The 19,752-nt window shown below is 34.8% G+C and overlaps 1 protein-coding gene across 6 annotated transcripts in view; it reads left to right on the top strand.

Annotated features, from left to right (window-relative positions):
* Positions 1-19,752, top strand: part of LOC128858087 (neurobeachin-like) — a 224,683-nt gene that overhangs the window by 176,853 nt on the left and 28,078 nt on the right. For all 6 annotated transcript variants that reach the window (XM_054094044.1, XM_054094043.1, XM_054094042.1 and 3 more), the window contains one exon: positions 850-959. In XM_054094044.1, the coding sequence (XP_053950019.1) occupies positions 850-959 (110 nt within the window). The remainder of the gene's footprint in view (positions 1-849; positions 960-19,752) is intronic.

The raw sequence follows: 19,752 nt of genomic DNA, 5'->3' as shown, positions 1-19,752 counted from the left end.
AAAAGTAGATACAAAATTTGTGAAATGATTTTCCATATGCATTCATAGTTTTTTTGCTATACTTTACCCTTAACAAATAATGACTAAATACTAAATGTGCAAGAAAAAATTAACTTTGAAGGCAAAAAGTAAAAGTACCTATGCTTAGACGTAAAGTATTATCAAAACCTTGTATTACCACTTAACTAATGTCTACTTGACTTCTCTTTCTAACTCACCAAGCTCTCGTTGTTACTAGAAAAAAAAAAAAAAGATATAGTTTTATAAAAAAAATATACTTCTTCTAGTAAAGGATAAAAACTTCATTCAGTGTGCTATAACAACTAATTATGAAAGAAATGTTCTGCTTAGCTACTTACTTTAGACTTATACCTACATAAGAGTATAGAAAAAATTGTTTCACTCTATACTAATTAAAATTTTCACTAACGAAGGAAAACAAAGTATCTACTAACTTTAAGCTGCTTTACATGCAAGTTATCTATATTTCCTTAATCTATCTGAGTACTAAGCTCTACCTCTACCTCTTTCTGTTCTATTTTATTGTTAAAATTTCACCTTGTCGTTGTTGTTACTTGAATAACTTAAATTAAAGAAATACATAACTTTTAGTCAACTTTTATATGTATATGTAATTTCTTCCTCTTCTTCTTCTTCTATTGCGTGCTTTACGCATATCTGCTGCAACTATCTATCATTCGATTTGGGAATTCAACTACACTATTCAATATGCATTGATAACGGCAATGGCAATAACAACGAAAATCACAATGGAATTTTCCAACTATACAACGAATGTGACTTAACAACTTCATCTGTCATCTGCCAATGACATCGTCACCACTACAGGCGCACGTACAATACAAGATGGGGACTATGAAATTATTGTTGTGGACGAGAGTAATCCATCGGTGTTGGCGGATAATGATTCCCACTCAAGTGGACCGCCCTCAATTAAGGTGAGTGCTTCATGCTTACATACACGTATATATTTTTATAAATATATAAATAGATAGACACATACTCTGGCACTCATGCTCATATGCACATAACTACATTTGATAACAGAAAAGTTCTGTGTCCTCTACAAAAAAAAAACTCATCTACCTCACTACCACAATGAAATTATATAGAAAAAGTAGCATCTTTTTCCAGTAGCATAATTTCTCATTCCTACATATAAAAACAGAAAATCCGCATACATGCATTCATACACACATATATGTATAAATATATATATATGTATGTATAATAGAGAGCCATAACTCATATTGCTCTGTTATAGAAACTTTTATTCTCCGTATTCCACACATCTAACTATTAATAGAAAAGTACACATACACAAACAGTTATATCCCTGTAGAAATCATCTAATCAACTACATATTTGCAAAATCGCCAGAAGCCGGGTTGACTGGCTCACACTTCTTTTTGTTTTTCGTACGTTTTTAAATTTTTGGATTTTGAACGACTACAGGGGAACCCATTTTTAAGAATTGAAAATTTCACTTAACTCGGCCGGCTACAGGGTTTGATTGAAAAAAGTAATGAGCCTTATTTTTTTAAGCAGTTTTATTAAATCTTTAGCTCATACAACTAATATTCTTGAAAATAGGGCCCTTGAGCTTCAATACACCGCTGGTAGCGGTCCTTCCACTGCAGGAAACATTTTTTAAACTCATCCGCCGGAATCGCGTTCAATTCGGCTGTCACAGTTTTTTGGAGCGCCTCGATGGATTCGAAACGCCTCCCCTTCAGCTTTCTTTTCAGGCGCGGGAACAGGAAGAAGTCCGGAGGGGACAGATCTGGGCTGTAGGAGGGGTGGGGAAGCTCTGGAACCCCCATCTTGGCCAATGCGGAAGTGCAGAGGAAGGCGGTGTGCGCCGGCTCATTGTCGTGATGAAGGGTCCAATTGTTGACGAGGTCGGGCCGAACCCGGGCGACGCGGTTTTTCAGCCGAAGGAGCACTTCTTTGTAAAATGCCGCGTTTACAATGCTTCCTGGAGGTACAAACTGTTTAGCTTTACGCAAAATTTGTTCGAGTAACGTTGCTCCAACGATCGCTGTATTTTCGCCACTGCAAAATCCTAACACACTTTTAAAACAGCTTTAACACGCGGGCCGATGTTGACTGCACCGCTGTTGCCAGCGAACTGGGGCCGGTTTCTAGTGGAAGGGGAAGGTCCAACGATCATTTTCCCCCACCAGCCGATTCGGTTGATCGCTTGGCAGACGCTCCGCGCGGGAAGGCTCATTACTTTTCAATCAAACCCTGTATATAAAAAATTCAAGGGAGTATTTTTCAATGTATTTTTAATTTTTTTTTTTCAGGATAGTTTAAATTTTGCGCTGACATATGGGACATAATTCCAACATCTGCCAAATGTCTTCTTCAGTTGGCTTTACAGTGACCCATTTTGTTAACTTCGTCATATAAATCATTTAAATTTTCAAGATACTCGACACTTCCCTTAGCAATGGTAAATTCCATTTCATGTTTTTACTTTTGAAATTTCTCTGTTTGGTTGAAGTAATATTTATTAAGTCTTAATTAAGTACTAATAGTTCAATCGCTTGTTCAAAATGCCTGGTATGCATCACCGTTCGGCTGATTATGCGTTTTCCTGTATTCCAAATTCCGTTTTAATACATTCCAACTTTCTTGAAATGAAAAGCGAGCTCTTTTATAAATATCTAAGTATAAATTAATTTTTCGACACATAACGAATGTTATTATAACTGTCACGGTCAAAAAATATATATTTCAAGTTAAAAGTGATAGATGTTTCTCACGCTTTATGTTGGTTAGTTGAAGTAGTGACTCTCCAAGAATCCAATTAGCGCCACAGCAACATTTTGTTGCCACATTCTCGCTATCAACAAATTATACGGGCTATTCCTTCACGATTATATCTAATCTGTGCGATTAAGAAGCCTTATAAGGTTGTGTACATCTATACCAGCCAGCTCTTCGAGGTTTTCAAAAAGCGGTTTGCCAAGGGTTAACATCCTCGCCTTCCAGAAAGCAGGGTATTCAGAGAACAAGTGGAAGATAGTTTTCTTTTTCTCTGGTAGTTTACAGCTGTGACAGTATGTGTTGTGAGGGACGCCAATTTTGGCTGCTTGCTCTCCTATGGACCAGAAGCCAGTTATCACTGCCGTAAGTCTGCAGGCATCTCTTCGTTTCATATTTGTCAATATTAACGTTTATTTGAGGCTGGAGGTGGCCCAAAATATTCTGCTAACCTTGCATGTCCTCTGGTCTCTCCATCTAAAATCAGCGATTCGGAGGTATTATTTGAAGAAAATTACATTCTTGATTGCACTCAGTGGTGTGAATACCGATTCTGCACGAATGTTATTCATGACAGATCCTCCTCTCGGCAATTCATCTGGTTTTTGTTTCCTTCATTGCTTCGATATCGTCGGACTCATACTAAGGTAACTTTATGGTTTACACTCAAGGTTGTAGGGCTATTTCTGCTTTTTCCACAAATTTAGAAGTTGTTGTTACCGAATGCAGTATCTGGATTGCAGCTCAGCTAAAAAGAACCACGATATTGCCCTTAAAAGATAAGTCTGCGATTAGTAGTCTACAAGATTCCTCTATTGGCCTGAAAGACACTGCAAGTTCGAGGAAGACGCACAGATTTTTCAATTCCAAGTGGATGAGAATATATACCGGCTCTCAGACCGCAAACCATTTTTTAACCATTTGTGCAGACTGTAGTGTTGAAGTTGTTTAGTGGAAGTCTCTTTATGTACCCTTTGTGTACTCGGAAGTGTTCCCAATACCTATTCTCATACTTTTCCAAAACTATTTTTTTCTATAAGTGCAGACATTATTTTAAGAAATTAATTTTTAATCTTTAGATAATTTTTTGAATAGTTTCAGAGTAGTTTCATTTTAGTACTGCCGGTCTACTTTCAATTCAATTGGTCGAAAACTTCATTTTAGGTACTAAAGGCCCAAAATCTTATTGTGTTACTAATGCAGTCTGTCTTTAGTTATATCTTAGCCACGAAAATCTCCGAACCAATGGACAAATGGATTAACGACCTTCAGGCTGAAATTCAGGCAATTTCAATCTCTGCAAGAATAAATCACTGAGAGCCAACATATCCCTAAACACGGACAGTCAAGCTACATTAAAAACAGTAGATTCACCTTCTGGGGAATTAGACCTGGTATACGAATGCTTTAGCAATCTTAACTAAATTAGTGCAACAAATAAAATTGTACTTTGCTGTAAAAAGTTGGGAGAATTCTCAAAGAATTACTCATTGGGAAGTCACACAAGAACTCCGCCAAGCCAAAAGCTTTTAAGACGTTTTACCTACTATAGAGAACTGGATAACATTCGTAAAGCAGACATTAGAGAAATAGCAGGTTTTCTGACAGGTCAGTGTTACATAAATTACCACATCTCAAAAATTTCCATTAGTAATGAGACAGAATTTAGACTCTGTATGGAGGATGATGAAACTATAGAGCATATCTTGTGCAACTGTATTGACTTGACAGACACAAGGCTCTTTCATCAAGATCAAACGGATCCGAATGAAATTAAGAATGATCCTGCTGCAGTTATTCTGAAATTTGTCCGCAAGGCACAGAAATGGCTTTCAGCCAATTCCGAACCTGAGGCAGGAAACATCTAGGTTAAATAGAACCTGATCTAAAACATTTAATTGCTATTTAATGGCACACTGCAGATACTAAAATTATTACTATTATTATAAAGGGTGGTTCAATTTCAAGGGCCGATGTTGAATGTGAACCACACCTAAACGTCAACGACACGGACTTCTTTCTTTGGGGTTATTTGAAAGAAAAGCTGTACGTCAATAAGCCAGCAACAATTCAAGAGCTAAAGGATGATATAATTCGGCACATTAACGGCATAGAACCTCAATTATGCCTCAGCGTCATCGAAAATTTGGACCATCGGATGGAGGTATGCCGCCGAGGCCGCGGCGGCCATTTGGCTAATATTTTGTTTCATACGTAATTGAGCCATACCAGTATTATCATAATAAAGAGAAATGATAATAATTTCCTAAAAAAAATGTATTTGATTCAAAATCAACACCGGCCCTTGAAACTTAACCACCCTTTATCTTACCCATCCATACCTCAGCCATTCATGCCATTTGTTTGTATGGACCTAAAATATAATTAGCATCGTAATAAAGTCTACCAAATATCCTCCATAATTTTCGAGGCCAAGTAACATTGCCACATTTTATAAAAACACACTTAGCCTTAAAATTAAAATGTTCGGTTATGTATTGCAGTATCTCAATTCTACGGCAATACTTATTTAAATTAAAAAAAAAATTCAATTTACTTCCGTACCTCAAGCAACTGTATGACAAAAATGTTTGACCTCTGGTTTCTTTAATGATTGAATTAACGTACATTGCAAATAAAGAGAATGAGGCTACAATCGACTAAGAAGGATCAAACTTACAAACGATACAAGCGGACGATACAAGGTGGCGTAAAATTTTTTTTATAAAAAAAATTGGGTTTTCGACCCTAAATCCAGATTTGGCGGTTAAGTTCAAACTTCTGAGTATGCAATTTTTTCTGCTTAACTGTATCTCCAGTTTGAGCTATGTCACGAAAAAGCAAATAAGTTTCACTGAAGCACAGTGTTATTATTGTTAGGGATACAGCGCCACAACCTTCATATCTATTGTACCTCCTTCAATGCTATATATGTAGAATCCCATTTATGTCTGCTTTGAAATCCGTGGTTAGAAGTAGTGCGAAGAGGTAATGGGAAATTAAAAGAAGAGAAAATTTTCGTCTGTAGCCACTCTTGCATGGTGATCTCCCGTGGAATGTCTAGTATAGTTCTCTCCCTACTGAAATTGGGATAGTGGCTTCTATTCTCAGTGAAGAGTTTCCCTCTCAGTCCATGGTAATTAAACTGAACTTCTTTTCACTAACTCGGATCTTCCCTACTGGGTTCTATCATTTTCTCATATGCCAGTGCAACTAAGTATTTATGTAATCAATTACAGTTCTGACAATACTTTTTTGTAAGGAATACTTTTCAAGCTTCCGAGCGTTTATGTAAAGGTTCCTAGGAATGTATACACCTACACCTTCATACGCTTGCATGTGTTTGTGTTTTATTTGTAAAATGCAATTTTCAGGTAACCTCTTGTGAGTGCATTCCTCATACAATAGCATTGAATCTAGGGAATGCAGGAATTATTTTTATACTAAAGATGAAAATTTGCGAAATTTTATGAAAGGAATTTTAATACAATATGTAGGTACGTACAGAAATGCAAATAAATGAAAAATGACTATGCCTTCTTTGAAAAATACACAACAGGTAGTGGTAATTTTTTTTTTTTTTTTAATTTTTAAAAAATAGTTTACAACGAAAATATTTGTATATTTTATTTTATGATATATGAAGTATTAAGAATGTATGTAATTAAGGTGTAACTGGTCGAGAACAGTCAGACTCAACCTCCCCTTCAACCCCATCTGACGAAGCTGTCAAGCGGAAGGGGCGAAGGAAAGTCTTTTCCACTATTTATGTGATTGTTCGGGGCTAGCTAGAGTACGACTCCGCTCCTTCGGTAAGCCTATTCTACAGCAAATTAAGGAGATCTCGGACATCGAGTTAAAGGATTTGCTGTTATACTTGGACCTCACTAAATGGATCTGACTTAGAAGAAAAAGACATCATCACACGAGACAGTGGTAGTAAAACGGTGCTGGTCACTAATTAGGATTATTTCAGTGGAAATATTCAACCACTTTAACAACAACAACAACAACAACAAGGTGTAACTGAAAAACGTACGTAATCCGCTATATAGCGCAGCTTTGTGGGGATACCTCTAAAGACTGTTGAGAGTTTTTTGCTACTTTACGAATGCAGCTCTTAACTCCTCTGTTGGTCATGTTGACTTTCACGAAAAAAAAGAACATCCAATGAGACAGCATTAGGAAAAATTTGCAGAGTTTTGCTTTATCGGCATATTCAATTCACTTTTTATATACTTAAGAGACCTTTAGGGGCCCTTTGGACTGTGATTTTTTGTGTTGTCGTTAATTGTCACTGTGATATTTATGGCATAATTAATTGTCTATTTAATAAACCTTGTCATACAAAATGTTGCCTGTGGAATAATTCCTTTTGAGTAATATTTTTGAGGTGAAACTTCTTAGGCGTCGATGGACGAGCGAGTATGGAGCGTAAAATTTCAAGGGCATGTAACGTTTTGGTCATTTTCGTTCCGAGAGAGAGAAAAAAGATATAACGTAGAGGAAAGGAAGAGAGATAGCTCTACCTTATATACATATATCTTAGATACACTTTAGGCTATTCTTCCTGAGTTTTTCCTTGTGGTTGCTAATTTCTAGTAAGAAATAACACTGCCTACTGTTGGGCGCTTGTTTGCTGGTGCAAACTTGTAGGAAATATATTTTTGGTGTCTCTTTTTGGCGTTATATTTCCTTGGTGCCTACTCTTTGGGGCGTTTTTTGGTGCCAATTTTATTGGCTTTTTTTGTGCCTTTTTTGCGCTTATTTCCGTTTCCTGGTTAGTACTTGTGCGTTCTATAAAGTGATATCCAATCCGGCGTCGCATTTATTGATATTGCCTTGCGGAAATATATGCCGTTGCTGCGGTCCTGAAATCGCTGCGGGCGATAGTAGTAGTGCGCGTTGTTGCCACAGTTTGTATCCGGCGTTTGCCTACACCGGTCGAACCTTCTCCGTTTTTTGTAAATTTTGTCTATTTGTATTCTCTGCAAATTTTGAGAATTTATTTAGATATATATTCCTTCTCTCCCTCTCTCAGAAAGTTTCACTTCTGTTATGTGTATTACGCTACGCGCACTTATGTGGCCAGTATACTTTCTAGCTTACTGCCAGACCACTTGGCTGGAACCAAAGTTGCGAAGCTTTTTTTTCGGAATAGCCCAAATATATGCTTGAACTGCAGTCTTACATTCGAAACTCATTTCAAAACGCCATTTGTATAAAACCTCATAATTTCTGGGTTGTTAAGATTTGTTCAATAAGTGAATCTAATTTTTGTTGTAATATCGAATCATCCATTGGTATTGAGACTTAATTGCGGTCATTTGCTACACCGTATAATCTGATGATCTAATTTTGTTTATGTTTAACTGATACTTATAACTTTGATGGCACTTTATCGCCATAACGGATTCTGCCTTCTTTAATTTTGAATTCATCCTTAAAGCGAAATAAAACATTTTGAGTCATAATTGAGCTGCATTAATTCCACTACCATTTTTTCTGTTCCCTTGCATGGTCTTAAAAACTCTATATGAAGTAGATTTTCAAACCCCTTCACTTTTAAAATGATTCACTTTCAATTTTTAGATTCTTTTTTATAATTAACAATGGAAAATTTGTCATTGGCGGTTGAATACGGTGTTGTTGCTTTTCAAAATGTTATCCATGATGATCAACACACTTTTGCATTCGTTTCAATCAATTTTCGAAGCACTTTGTCCAGTTGCGTATCCAGCGTGTTTTTAAATTGTGTGGGATCTAACGCGAGCTAGTTCAGCTCAATGTGAGCCAAATCAGTCAATTCATTCTGATCACAGTTATTAGGAATCTCTTAGCCGAAATTGTTAGGAAGGGAACTGATCTTACATCAGTCAACTCTGGTCAGTATGTGGACATTCCTTTATTCTCACGAAAGCTCTGAATCATGTCGGCTTACATCGCGCAGGCCAACAATTGCTGGGCCTCGGAACTAAAACGAACTGTCCTACAATGGATGAAAACAAAACTATATCCCTCATCAACCTCAACCCACCTTTCTTTAGTACAGTAGGACAATGCCTAATGGAAACACTTCTGTCGTAACTGCATGAGCGAGGATGTGGCGAGTGGTGTACGCTTAAACTCTTACTTCTTTGTATGGCTGACAGATTTAGAATCCGCAGCCATCTACCCTATTTCAATGTTCATTAGAGATTCACTATATTGGAAATTTCATGGGAAAACTGGCGCTTCAACAGGTGGTAGCGCAAGGTACGACGTCCACACCAAAGTTTGGTGATCGTTTGAGGCACCTAAACTTCTTCGATTGTGCTCTGCAAAAGTTACATTGTTATGACCATATTAAAAGGCGTCAAGTAAAAGTTTCATTAGACCCAATTCAGACATGGAAATTTTAATTGTTTTGTCTCGGCTAAACACGGCAACACCGCTTGCTATTGGTTTTTTAGCTGCAAAACATTTACCTTTTGTTTTCATTCTACATCGAGAACAACGAGAATACAAAGGGTGTCGCCCGAATAGGGGTGAATTGCTGCCCGACTCCTTCCCCAGTCGCTTTGTGGCACAAAAAATGTAACCTGTCTGGGTGTAATCTTAACAAAATAAGCTATCTAGTTGCGCCCGAAGGTAAAAAAAGATTAACATTTCTAATGCGAGTATGTACTGTTCTTAACATTTCTGGTAACATCACTGTTAACTTAACATTTTTTCTTAGAGCAGCAAAGTCAGAATTAAGGTTTAGTGGAAATGGGCTATTAGAGTGATTTCACGCCAAGTGATAAAAGTTTTTTGGACATTGTCGTAAATTTTTCTGAAAATTGGTATATTGCGGGCTTGAGTATATCATTTTGAAGAAAAAATTATAATTCTGAGATTTATTCAATGTTGAAATTTGGTTTTAGTTTCTTTAAAGTGAAAATCTTTGGTTATTTTTAACATTTTTAATTTTTTTTTCAATGTAAAATTTAAAAACTTTTTCTAGAAGAATAAATATATTATTTTTTTTTATTTAAATTTAATTTAAAAAAATTTTTGACAAAAATAAAAAAAAAATTTTTTCTTTTTCTAGAAGAATAAATAATTTTTTTTAATTTAACTTTAATTAAATTTTTTTTAACAAAAATAAAATTAAAATTTTTTTTAACAAAAATAATAAAATTTTTTTGCTAGAAGTTTTTGGGAAAAACATTGTTTTTTGTCAGTACCGAAAAACATTTCCCTTCATATTTTTCATTATTAACTGAGACTATGCTCACTAATCGCTGAAAGTTTCATAGTGGGATTCCCATAACTAATATTATAATCAAATATGAATAGCGCACCAGTGAAAAATCAGTGCACAACGTACTCGCAAATGTACTGCGTTCGTTTGCTAATCGATCGAAGCATCGGTGCGTACATTATTAAGGAGATGCACGTTATTTTTCACTGGTTCACCGTACGTAATGGTGGTGGTTGAGGTATTGTCTGAGTGACACATCCCAGACCCAATTAGCACAAAAGATGACATTTATCAACCACTTGTAGATCCTCTGCTCTTTATTAGTCGAACCATCGTGATTTGACTATGAATCTGCCTATGTCCTCTATTTTCTTTTCTGCAATTTCTTTCAAGTTAACCATCGAGAATTTCGCCAGAATTCTATGCTGTAGAGTACCCAGACTTGGGCACTTAATCAGATTCTTCTTGATTGCAGTTTTTACATTTGTCGTTTCCATTTTCCTGACATAGTCCCTCATAGACCAGTGGCCGGTTATTGTTGTCGTAATTTTGAATATGTCTGCTCGTGGCTTTCTTAAGAACTCATCAGCTCTGGATTTGTTGAAATTGTACGACCTTTGTTTAGTTCTTTTGCAGGCTGTACGTACTCAAACACAACTCGAAAATTTAATAGAATCCCATCAGTAAGAAACTTTCAGAGTTACTGGACACATCCTCGAAAATACCAAAACAAAAAAAAAATCTGAAAGCGAGTATTTTTTAAAATAGGCAAAACGATTTTTGTTTCTCAAAAAATGTGTAACCAATAAATTTTTTTTTTCTAAAAATAAATTGTTTAATGTTTATTTCATCCTAAAAAATTAAAAAAAAAAATCAGATAGAAACTTTCAGAATTACTCAAAATACCTCAAACGCCTCAAAAATACCAAATAAAAAAAGATCTGAAAGCGGGTGTTTTTAAAAATTGGCAAAATTATTTTTTCTCAAAAAAATTTGTAACCAAAAAATATATTTTTTCTATTATAAATAAAATTTTTTAATGTATATTTCATTTAAACAAAAAAATAAAAAAAAATGTCAGATAGAAAGAAAAAGAAGAAACCAAGATCAAACGCTATAATTATAAACTTATATTTTTAATAAAAAAATTGTATTTAAAAAAAATTTATATTTATAACTTTCTATTTTAAATATTTTAAACAATTTTTTAGAATGAAATAAACACCCAAAAATTTTTTAGAAACAAATATATTTTTTGGTTACAATTTTTTTTAAAATAAATTTTTTTTATAATAAAATTTTTTTTATAATAAAAGTTTATAATTTTTTTTTTTCTAATAAATTTTTTTTTTACCGTCGAAAAATATGCTAAAATTTTCAAAATTGTATGAATCTCAAAATTATAATTTTTTTTAATTTTTTCAGCTTTTGTTTTTTACACTCAAAATGTAAAAAATAATTTTTTTTTAATTTTTTCAGTTTTTGTTTTTTACACTCAAAATATAAAAAATAATTTTTTTTTATATTGAAAAATATGCCAAAATGATTAATATTGAAAAAATTTCAAAATTTTTTTACACTCATGCTTATAAATAAGCCAATTTTTAGAAAAATTCCTTGCATCTGCATGCCAAGTGAGAGCCATAAGGTAGTAGTCCGGTGTAACGACCGAAATTTCCACGTTTCTTCATGAATCTTTTTTAAAAAGAAAATAAAATGCGATCGTTTTAAAGTTTTTACATGTTTTTATTGGTGCTTTGAAGTAATTATATAAAAAAAAATTTTTAAGTTAATTTTATATTAATTTGTTTAAAATTTTTGATGTCAAAGTGGAGTCTTTAAAAAAAAGATGAGTTGGTTCGGGGAAACACACAGCCTTCCAAAGTCATCTGAAATAAAAAATTCAAGGAGTTTATTATTCTGTAGACTTTATTTTAGGTCCCGAACCTAAAATATACATAAAAATAAAAATAAAAAAACAAAATGGCGGACTTGTGAAAAAAGTTCTCAAAATCTAATTTTTTTCTTCATAAATTGTTTAAATTAAATAGTTTATTATTAAAAAATTAAATGTTTTAAAGGTCCGGGATCTAGATATGTGTGTCTAGAATAACGGGTTAAATTTTTAGTCAAATCTGTTGAATAGTTTTGAGTCAGTGATTCCCCGAATTTCGAAAACATGATTTTGAGAAAAACGCGTTTAAAGTTTCGACAACAGAAAGAGGGGACGGTCAAAGCAGCTGCTGCTGCTACGGCGCGCTCTCTTATTTTAGCTATAACTTTAAAAGTAATTAAAATTTCTGTATAGTATATTTTTAAGATGTTTTTCTTCCGAAAAATGTAAAAACAATTCGATTTTTTGAACCCGGGCTACTATTACAAGTCTTACAAACTCAAAGTGATTTCTACATATTTAAGCTCACATTTATTTGTTTAAGAATATTAAGGTGTTTAGTCATGATAATGTAATATTTGGTTTTAAAGATATTAGAGATTAAAGTCACAAGTTAGAATTTTCATAGTTACTCATCGTTCACGAATGATTGTGCACGGAAATTCTGCATTCTGTTAGGATATGAATGCAAGTGACTTGCTTATGCATATGTATGTGTGCTATTGATTTTATTTTACATATTATTCATAAATATGTATATGTATACATGTATATGTATTAAACAAATATGTTTCAGCTACCCTCACACGTTCTTACTCTCCTCCCAAATAAATATTCGAGTTGAAATTTACATACCTAAGGTAGTTTTGATTTTATATATTTACTATATGCGTTCATACATTCATACACACATACATTCGTATATTAGATATGTACCATTTAACATCCATATATGTATGCGTATACATAGATACATACATATAATTTATTGATTACTAATTTGCATGATTAGAGTTATAAGGCTACCACTACCAATACTACTACAAATACAACTCCTACTACTTCTACCACTAATCAAATGGAACAGAGGACCAATTCGAAAACTATTTCTACCTTCACGACAAATCTAACAACGACAACAACCTCATCAACTGCAACAACAATAAGCAACCATAAAATGTTGAAACATACAAGTAAATTGCAACAACAACCATTATCACCACCGAAGCCAGTGTTGCCTAAAAAATTGCCGAAGGTAACAAATTCAGAATTTCGTGCAAAAAATTGCTTCAAGTAAAATGCTAAAGTACTCGTACAAAAGTCATAGAAAGTAGTCACGCAAAACGAATTGTTGTTGTCCACACGTCCTGCAAACATTTTTATGTTTTCACAAAAAATAAAAAATAAAATAAAATCACTTTGTAAGATAAATAAGAATTAGAAAAAGTAGTAATTCTACTCAATATAAATGTACTCACTCTTTCATACTCGTGATAGTATAAGTATATGTAAATGTGCCTAAGTATTTGTTATGTCACAAGAAACGTAATTTCACTTATTTGATGAGACACACACTTGCACAAATTTCTCTACACATTCCTGTGCGTGGAATAAGATTTCGGAGCACATTCATTACAACTCTTTTGGACAGCAGATATTGATTTGTAAATATTTGTATAAGGTGGCGCAAAATTAAACATCCATTTTTTATCCACTTTTTACTAAATGAATGAAAATGATTCTGAGCACTGGAAATTTGACAAAGTAATGGAGTGGGCTTGTCTATTTATATACTGCAGCTGTACAAAGCCACTTGCAAAAATTAAATTATAAATTTTGCAATAAGTTGATTAATTTTGCGCCACCCCCTATGTTGTGCCGCATATATGATGCCGATATGTTGGAAAATTATTTTATAAATGAATTGCTAAATATTCTTGTTGCTTATTCTGAGTTATTCTAAGTTAGTTTTGCTTATTTGCTTTTTTATGTGGTAATTTTTTTTTATTTTCTTTTCGACACTTATTACAACCATATTTTACTATTTATGTACTTGAAAAGTTTACTTTAGGGGCCCTTATGACAGATTTTCAATTGTAAGTATTGATCAGATTTAACATCTGGCTTTGCATAAAAGGGGCAAAAACCGCTCTCATGATTATAATCTATACTATAAAGATGAATGTCTGTACGTTGTCCGCGCATCACTACGTACGTAAATATTTTTATACATTCATATTTTGACCCAATGAAGGTTATAGGCATGTTTTTATGATGGAACTCCCTTCCCACAGCCCCCAGGCTGCGACACCACTCTCATTCGTCACTAATAATCGAATATTTTCTTAAATTTAATCTAAAAAATTTTAGTTTTTCCTATTTCCCAGTATTTCCCACACTCTAGACTTCATAATCCGCATAAGCTGTTCAACTATGACCCAAATGCAAAGTTCAAAAACGGTTTGAGATAGAAAATTAATAAAAATAGTTTTGCTTGATATTTTTCTGATTGGTTCTTTTGATTTTATTCAACGAAGCATAGCAATGGATGCCGGGTATTGTAATATTATGGTTATTAATATAAAATTATTTTCTATGAAATTATTGTTTGTAATTCTTTTATATACATATCCTAAATCCTTCAAAACTACTCCTACGCGAGCGGGGCGGCGGGTTAAAGCTAGTAGAATATATACGAAGTATGACCTACGAGATTGAAGCTGCCAGAGAAAAGTATATATTAGGGGCACTAGATCTTATTAGAAAAACAAAAACAAAAAAAAGGAATTACTTAATTGGAGTTGCGTAAAAATTTCCTTCTGATATTCTCTTCTAGTTATCTATGCTACATAGGTCGCACCTTTCTTATCGTAGACGCACTCCACTGTTTTTTCGCCTATTAGATTGGCACATAATCCAAGGATGAAATATTACCAGGTTTGGCCAAATGAAGCAAATTTGTAGGAATAATTTCTGCCTGCAATCACTTACGTGATGTGGCGGACGAAATTCACGAAATTTATGATGTAAGTGATTTGGCAGCAGAATTTTGCCCGCTCATTTCACACAAACGTTCAATAAATCGTTGTTCAGATGGCAACCAAGTAATGTGGGCAGGGGTTGCGTTGTTTTTTGCATATACCACCAACATAATCTCGGTTATTTCATAAACAAACTGCCGTCAAAACTCTCATGACACAACTGAAACAGCTAAAAGCCGGTTAACAGTTTGACTCTGGTCACACCTCTGCATTCCGTAAATCGTGCAGTAATCGCCTAAGTCATTTTGACCGAGTTCAACAAATCATGGTAGTAGATTTTTGCTCTCAACCATCGGCTCCAGTTAGAAACATCAAGTACGGTCAAGTCCATCTCTACTTGGTCTTTCTAACGATACGAGGCCATTATCTTTGCTTGCCACTAACGGCAGGTACCATTTTGAATGCTTTCAGAGCTTGGGCTTTTGCCTACATTCATACGATCTGACTTATGTGAGAAGAACTGCTGAAATTTTGTTCACTGTATTATGCAGAGGAAACTGTAAAACTCATACAGCTCCAAATACCGTCGTCGGTCTTCACCGAAATAAGCGAAGTGCTCTACTATTTCTTCAATAAGAGTTCTTTTAAAACAGTGACAACGTTTTCGCCATTATTTTCCCGCTTATATCGTTTGTGTAGCGCACGAACTCCGCTCCAGAAGATCGTTTTGTATTTTGAGAGGATCCTTAAAGTGATCAATTTCTGGACTTCTTCATAAGCATGCATCTCCTATCGATAAAAGCACTCTATAGAACGAAGGAGCAACGGCTGGCGAGAACGGCCCGGCTCAAATATAATCATTGCATTTCGCTTGTAATTGGTGTCACTTAGTTTGCATACTTCCTAACGTGCCACCAAATACAACTCGAAAATTTTAACGGGAGTAAATTTATGAAGAAGCGAAAATTCTCTGATACAGTTTTATGGCTATGGAATGAACAGCGTGCGCGTTTCCACTTGTCTTTACCAAAAAGTTTTGGAATTAAGACGTCAAATTAAATTTAGATTTTTATTGATAGCTCAATCCTGCTGGGTCCACGCAAGTACTTAGTGTACTGTTGCTATACATAATTCTTTATGCCCTAATATACATATTTACCAGGGTTTCGGTCCCATGCAGTTATCACGATGCAAGAGTGATAAGAGAAGAGCATGTCATGAAGAGAATATCATGGATTGACGTAAACAATTTTATCAGAAGATTTTTTGAATTGGAGACGTTGTTCTGAGCGTTGTCCAAAAGGTTATCCACGGTGCTAAAGTGAGCTGCGAAGAGCTTCACCGAGTGGCGCCGCCTCTTATCATGACAGGAAGAGCGCAGCCAGTGCAGCTACTTAGTGGAGGCCTTGCGACCTTAGCGACTGGCGCATACCATTGCAATCAGCCTGGATCATCCTTGTTTGAAAATACTTTGCCACACTCTGGTCACTTTCAGGCTTGTTGTCGTTGTTTTAACAACATACTAAACCCAGTCCCTGTCCCTGTGCAATGTACTTAAGGGTCGTCTTCGTTTAGCTCATCTAACGGTAGGCCCAGGAAACTTGCTGTTTCTACAGGTTGGATCCAGAGGGAAAGCGGTGTTAAGTGAGTGGGTTTGATGGAGCATAAGAAAAGTGGTTAGTATCGTGCGGAGTGGCTCCACATGCTGGACATATGTTTGGTATGTCGGGGTCAATTCTGGATAGATAGGATTCTAGTCTGTTACAGTATTTAAAACGTAATTGTGCCAAAGGTACGCAGGTGTCTCTGGTTAGCTGAAGATCTTCATTTGTTGTGGGTGGTGGTTGGACTTCGATTACGGCATTCAGGGGTCGGAAGTTTAAGAAGATGGTAAGTGTCTCCCGATAAATTTCATTTAGTGTATGTCTAAACACTGTCCGGTCCAGTAGTTGTCGGTTAGTTTTGTCTTGGCTCTTCACGGAATAGTTGAACAGATGCCTCCTGCTGACGTGCCTGGGCTCAGTTTTTAGCAAGTGTCTACTGGGGTGTAACCTGCGGTAGTACCCGAGTTGAAACTGTTTGCTGAGCAGTTTGTTGTGCTCCTTGACTGGGAGCATCTGTGTCTCAATGTCGCTTTCAGACTACTTCCCTTTGCTTCTTTATCCAGTTTTTAAAAGCGGGAGATAACATGCCATTGGGTTTGTGCTTTCTCTAAACGTAAACCTTACTTATTATCTTTTCACGTTTAAAAAATATCTGCAGCGTCATTAGGTAGGTGCATATTTGTTGAAGTAGCGTTTATGCAATGGATTTATTTTTATATATTAAAAATTAATTAAATTTAGCAATAAACTCAATTTTAATTTATTTTCATTACAATACCTAACACTTTTTAAATTTTTGCAAAGTTATTTTCCACAAAACTGCAGTATTTTATCCACTGCCTCACTTTTACTCAATTACAAATTCGGCACAGCATAAATATTGACACTTAATGATACTGCTTATGCCAGTTATGGAGTGTCGTCTCCAGCAAATATTTATTAGCACTGGATTTTAGTGCCATAAGTATTTGCCAAAATTAATTATTTATGGGGCATTCGTGCGGTGCGCAATTGTCCTCTCCGTAGCCAATTGCCAGTATAATTATTTGTTTGGTTGGCTGCGCAAATATTTATTATAAATTATGCATTCATTTGGCTTTCTAAATAATCATCAATAAGAACTATCTTGTGTTTGTGTATACGAGGGTTACTATTTATATTGAAGTCTAACAATAAGAAAGCAGAAATTTTTCATTGAAAATAAATGAAAAGATAATGGGAAGTGTTTCAGCTGCAAGTTGAGTCCAATGACCCGTTAAATTTATATTTTTAGTACACAAAAGACGACTTTTTTGTTTGTACGAGGAGGAAGCATCGGAAGCCTTTACCCTGTCAGTGTTGGACTTTTAGCCGAATTAAACCGGTACCGAACTAATACCTGTACTGCCGTTAAGTAACTCGTCGGGAGGCTTTTGCGCACTAGATTTTGTTGCAAATTTTCCTAAAACTGGGCTTATTTGTAGGCTTGAGTACGATAAGAATTAAACTAAGAAAAAAAATTTAAAACAAAAATTTTATAATTTTTAGATTTTTTCCAAGGCAAAACTCTTAGTACAGAACTTTTTTAAAGTAAAATAGCTGCGGCTTTTTTTTTAATATTTATATGGGTTTTTTTAATTTTTCTTATTTTCTTTCATTCATTTTTTTAAATTTCTTTTTTGTTTTAATTTTTATGATGAATAATTTTTTTGTAATTTTTGAAAAACGCTTTCCTCTACTTTCAATAGCTCGGACTTTACTCAACAATACCACACAGTTTCATAGTGGGACTCTCATAACTTTTCGAGTTATTCTCAAATATGTACAGTACAGAATTGCAATGCAAGAAACTGCACTACCGAAGCGCTCGATCGAAGCGGCGTTACGTGCATTCAATATTTTTAGGGCACAATAATTGATTTCCGAAGGCCTTCACTAAATTCGTTGTGGTGGGATGAGCATCCGAAAATATAATTGTGGAGGGAAAGCGGCGCAAAATTAATCATCCAATTTTGTTTCTGCATAACCATTTCACTATATATTTTGTGTTTTAGCGCAAAATTCCTGGTATTTTCCTTGCCGGAATTTAAATTGTCGTACGAAAATTATTGCGCTGTAAGCAGATAGTTCCATTTTTCGTCAGGAAGCAACAACGCATGAACTTTAAATCACATAAATCGCACTAAATGGACAAAATGCTCAGGCTTTACTAAAAAGTGTAAACCTCTTAATTAGAAATTTCAATTACCCACTAACAAATCAAAGAGGCAAAAGGGCTTATTAAATAAATAGTCACCCTCGTATGAACATATATCGTTAAATAAAATGAAATTTGCATACCAATGCATTTGATTTGTATGGCTCCTATTTGGCTGGCAAATGTTGGTGACTAAGCAAAAGTCAATAAACAATTGGGTAACTAAACATATAATATAGTCGCAAACATACATATGCCTATTATTTGTGTATAGTAGATATGTATTATATATTTTATTAGTTCATGGAAGCAGAAATAGTGCGTTGGGCATTTGGTTTTTCAGAGCTTAGTTAATTTTTGTAAGGAATTTTATTAGCATATAGAAGAATTAATGTGGTATTTATGTATGTATATATAATATGTTTGCCTTTATGAGCCCTTTATGAGCATAACAGCAGCTATCGTGCTCGTTTTTAAAACACAGCGAGTTTTTAATATATTTGAACTTATGTGAGAGACTGTTCCAAAGGCGAATAGTGAGATCAAAAATTGCCGTACCGATATTGATGACTTAAAGTTAGCGTGTAAGATCTGAGGTGATCTGATTGACTTGGAGTGATGTAGTCTATGCCTCAGATAAAACTTGTACAAATGGGAACAGCTTTCCTAAAATGGGAACAGTTTCCATAAACTGGGAACAGTTTTCATAGCTGTGAACAGTTTCCATAAACTGGGAACAGTTTCCATAAACTGGGGAACAGTTTTCATAAACTGTGAACAGTTACCATAAACTGGGACCAGTTTCCATAAACTGGGAACAGTTTCCATAAACTGGGGAACAGTTTTCATAAACTGTGAACAGTTACCATAAACTGTGAACAGTTACCATAAACTGGGACCAGTTTCCATAAACTGGGACCAGTTTCCATAAACTGGGGAACAGTTTCCATAAACTTGGGAGCAGTTCTTTTAAACTGGTCTCACCATGCTTTAAGCTATTCTCAGCTTTAATGTAACAAGTTGGTTCGTTTGATTTCAATATTTAGTGCAACATACCAGTAAGCCTGCCGTAGCTGAAT

This window comes from Anastrepha ludens, chromosome 3 (assembly GCF_028408465.1).
Source record: "Anastrepha ludens isolate Willacy chromosome 3, idAnaLude1.1, whole genome shotgun sequence".
NCBI lineage: Eukaryota > Metazoa > Arthropoda > Insecta > Diptera > Tephritidae > Anastrepha > Anastrepha ludens.
The sequence above is the reverse complement of the archived record's forward strand: the minus strand, read 5'-3'. Positions and strand labels throughout refer to the sequence as shown.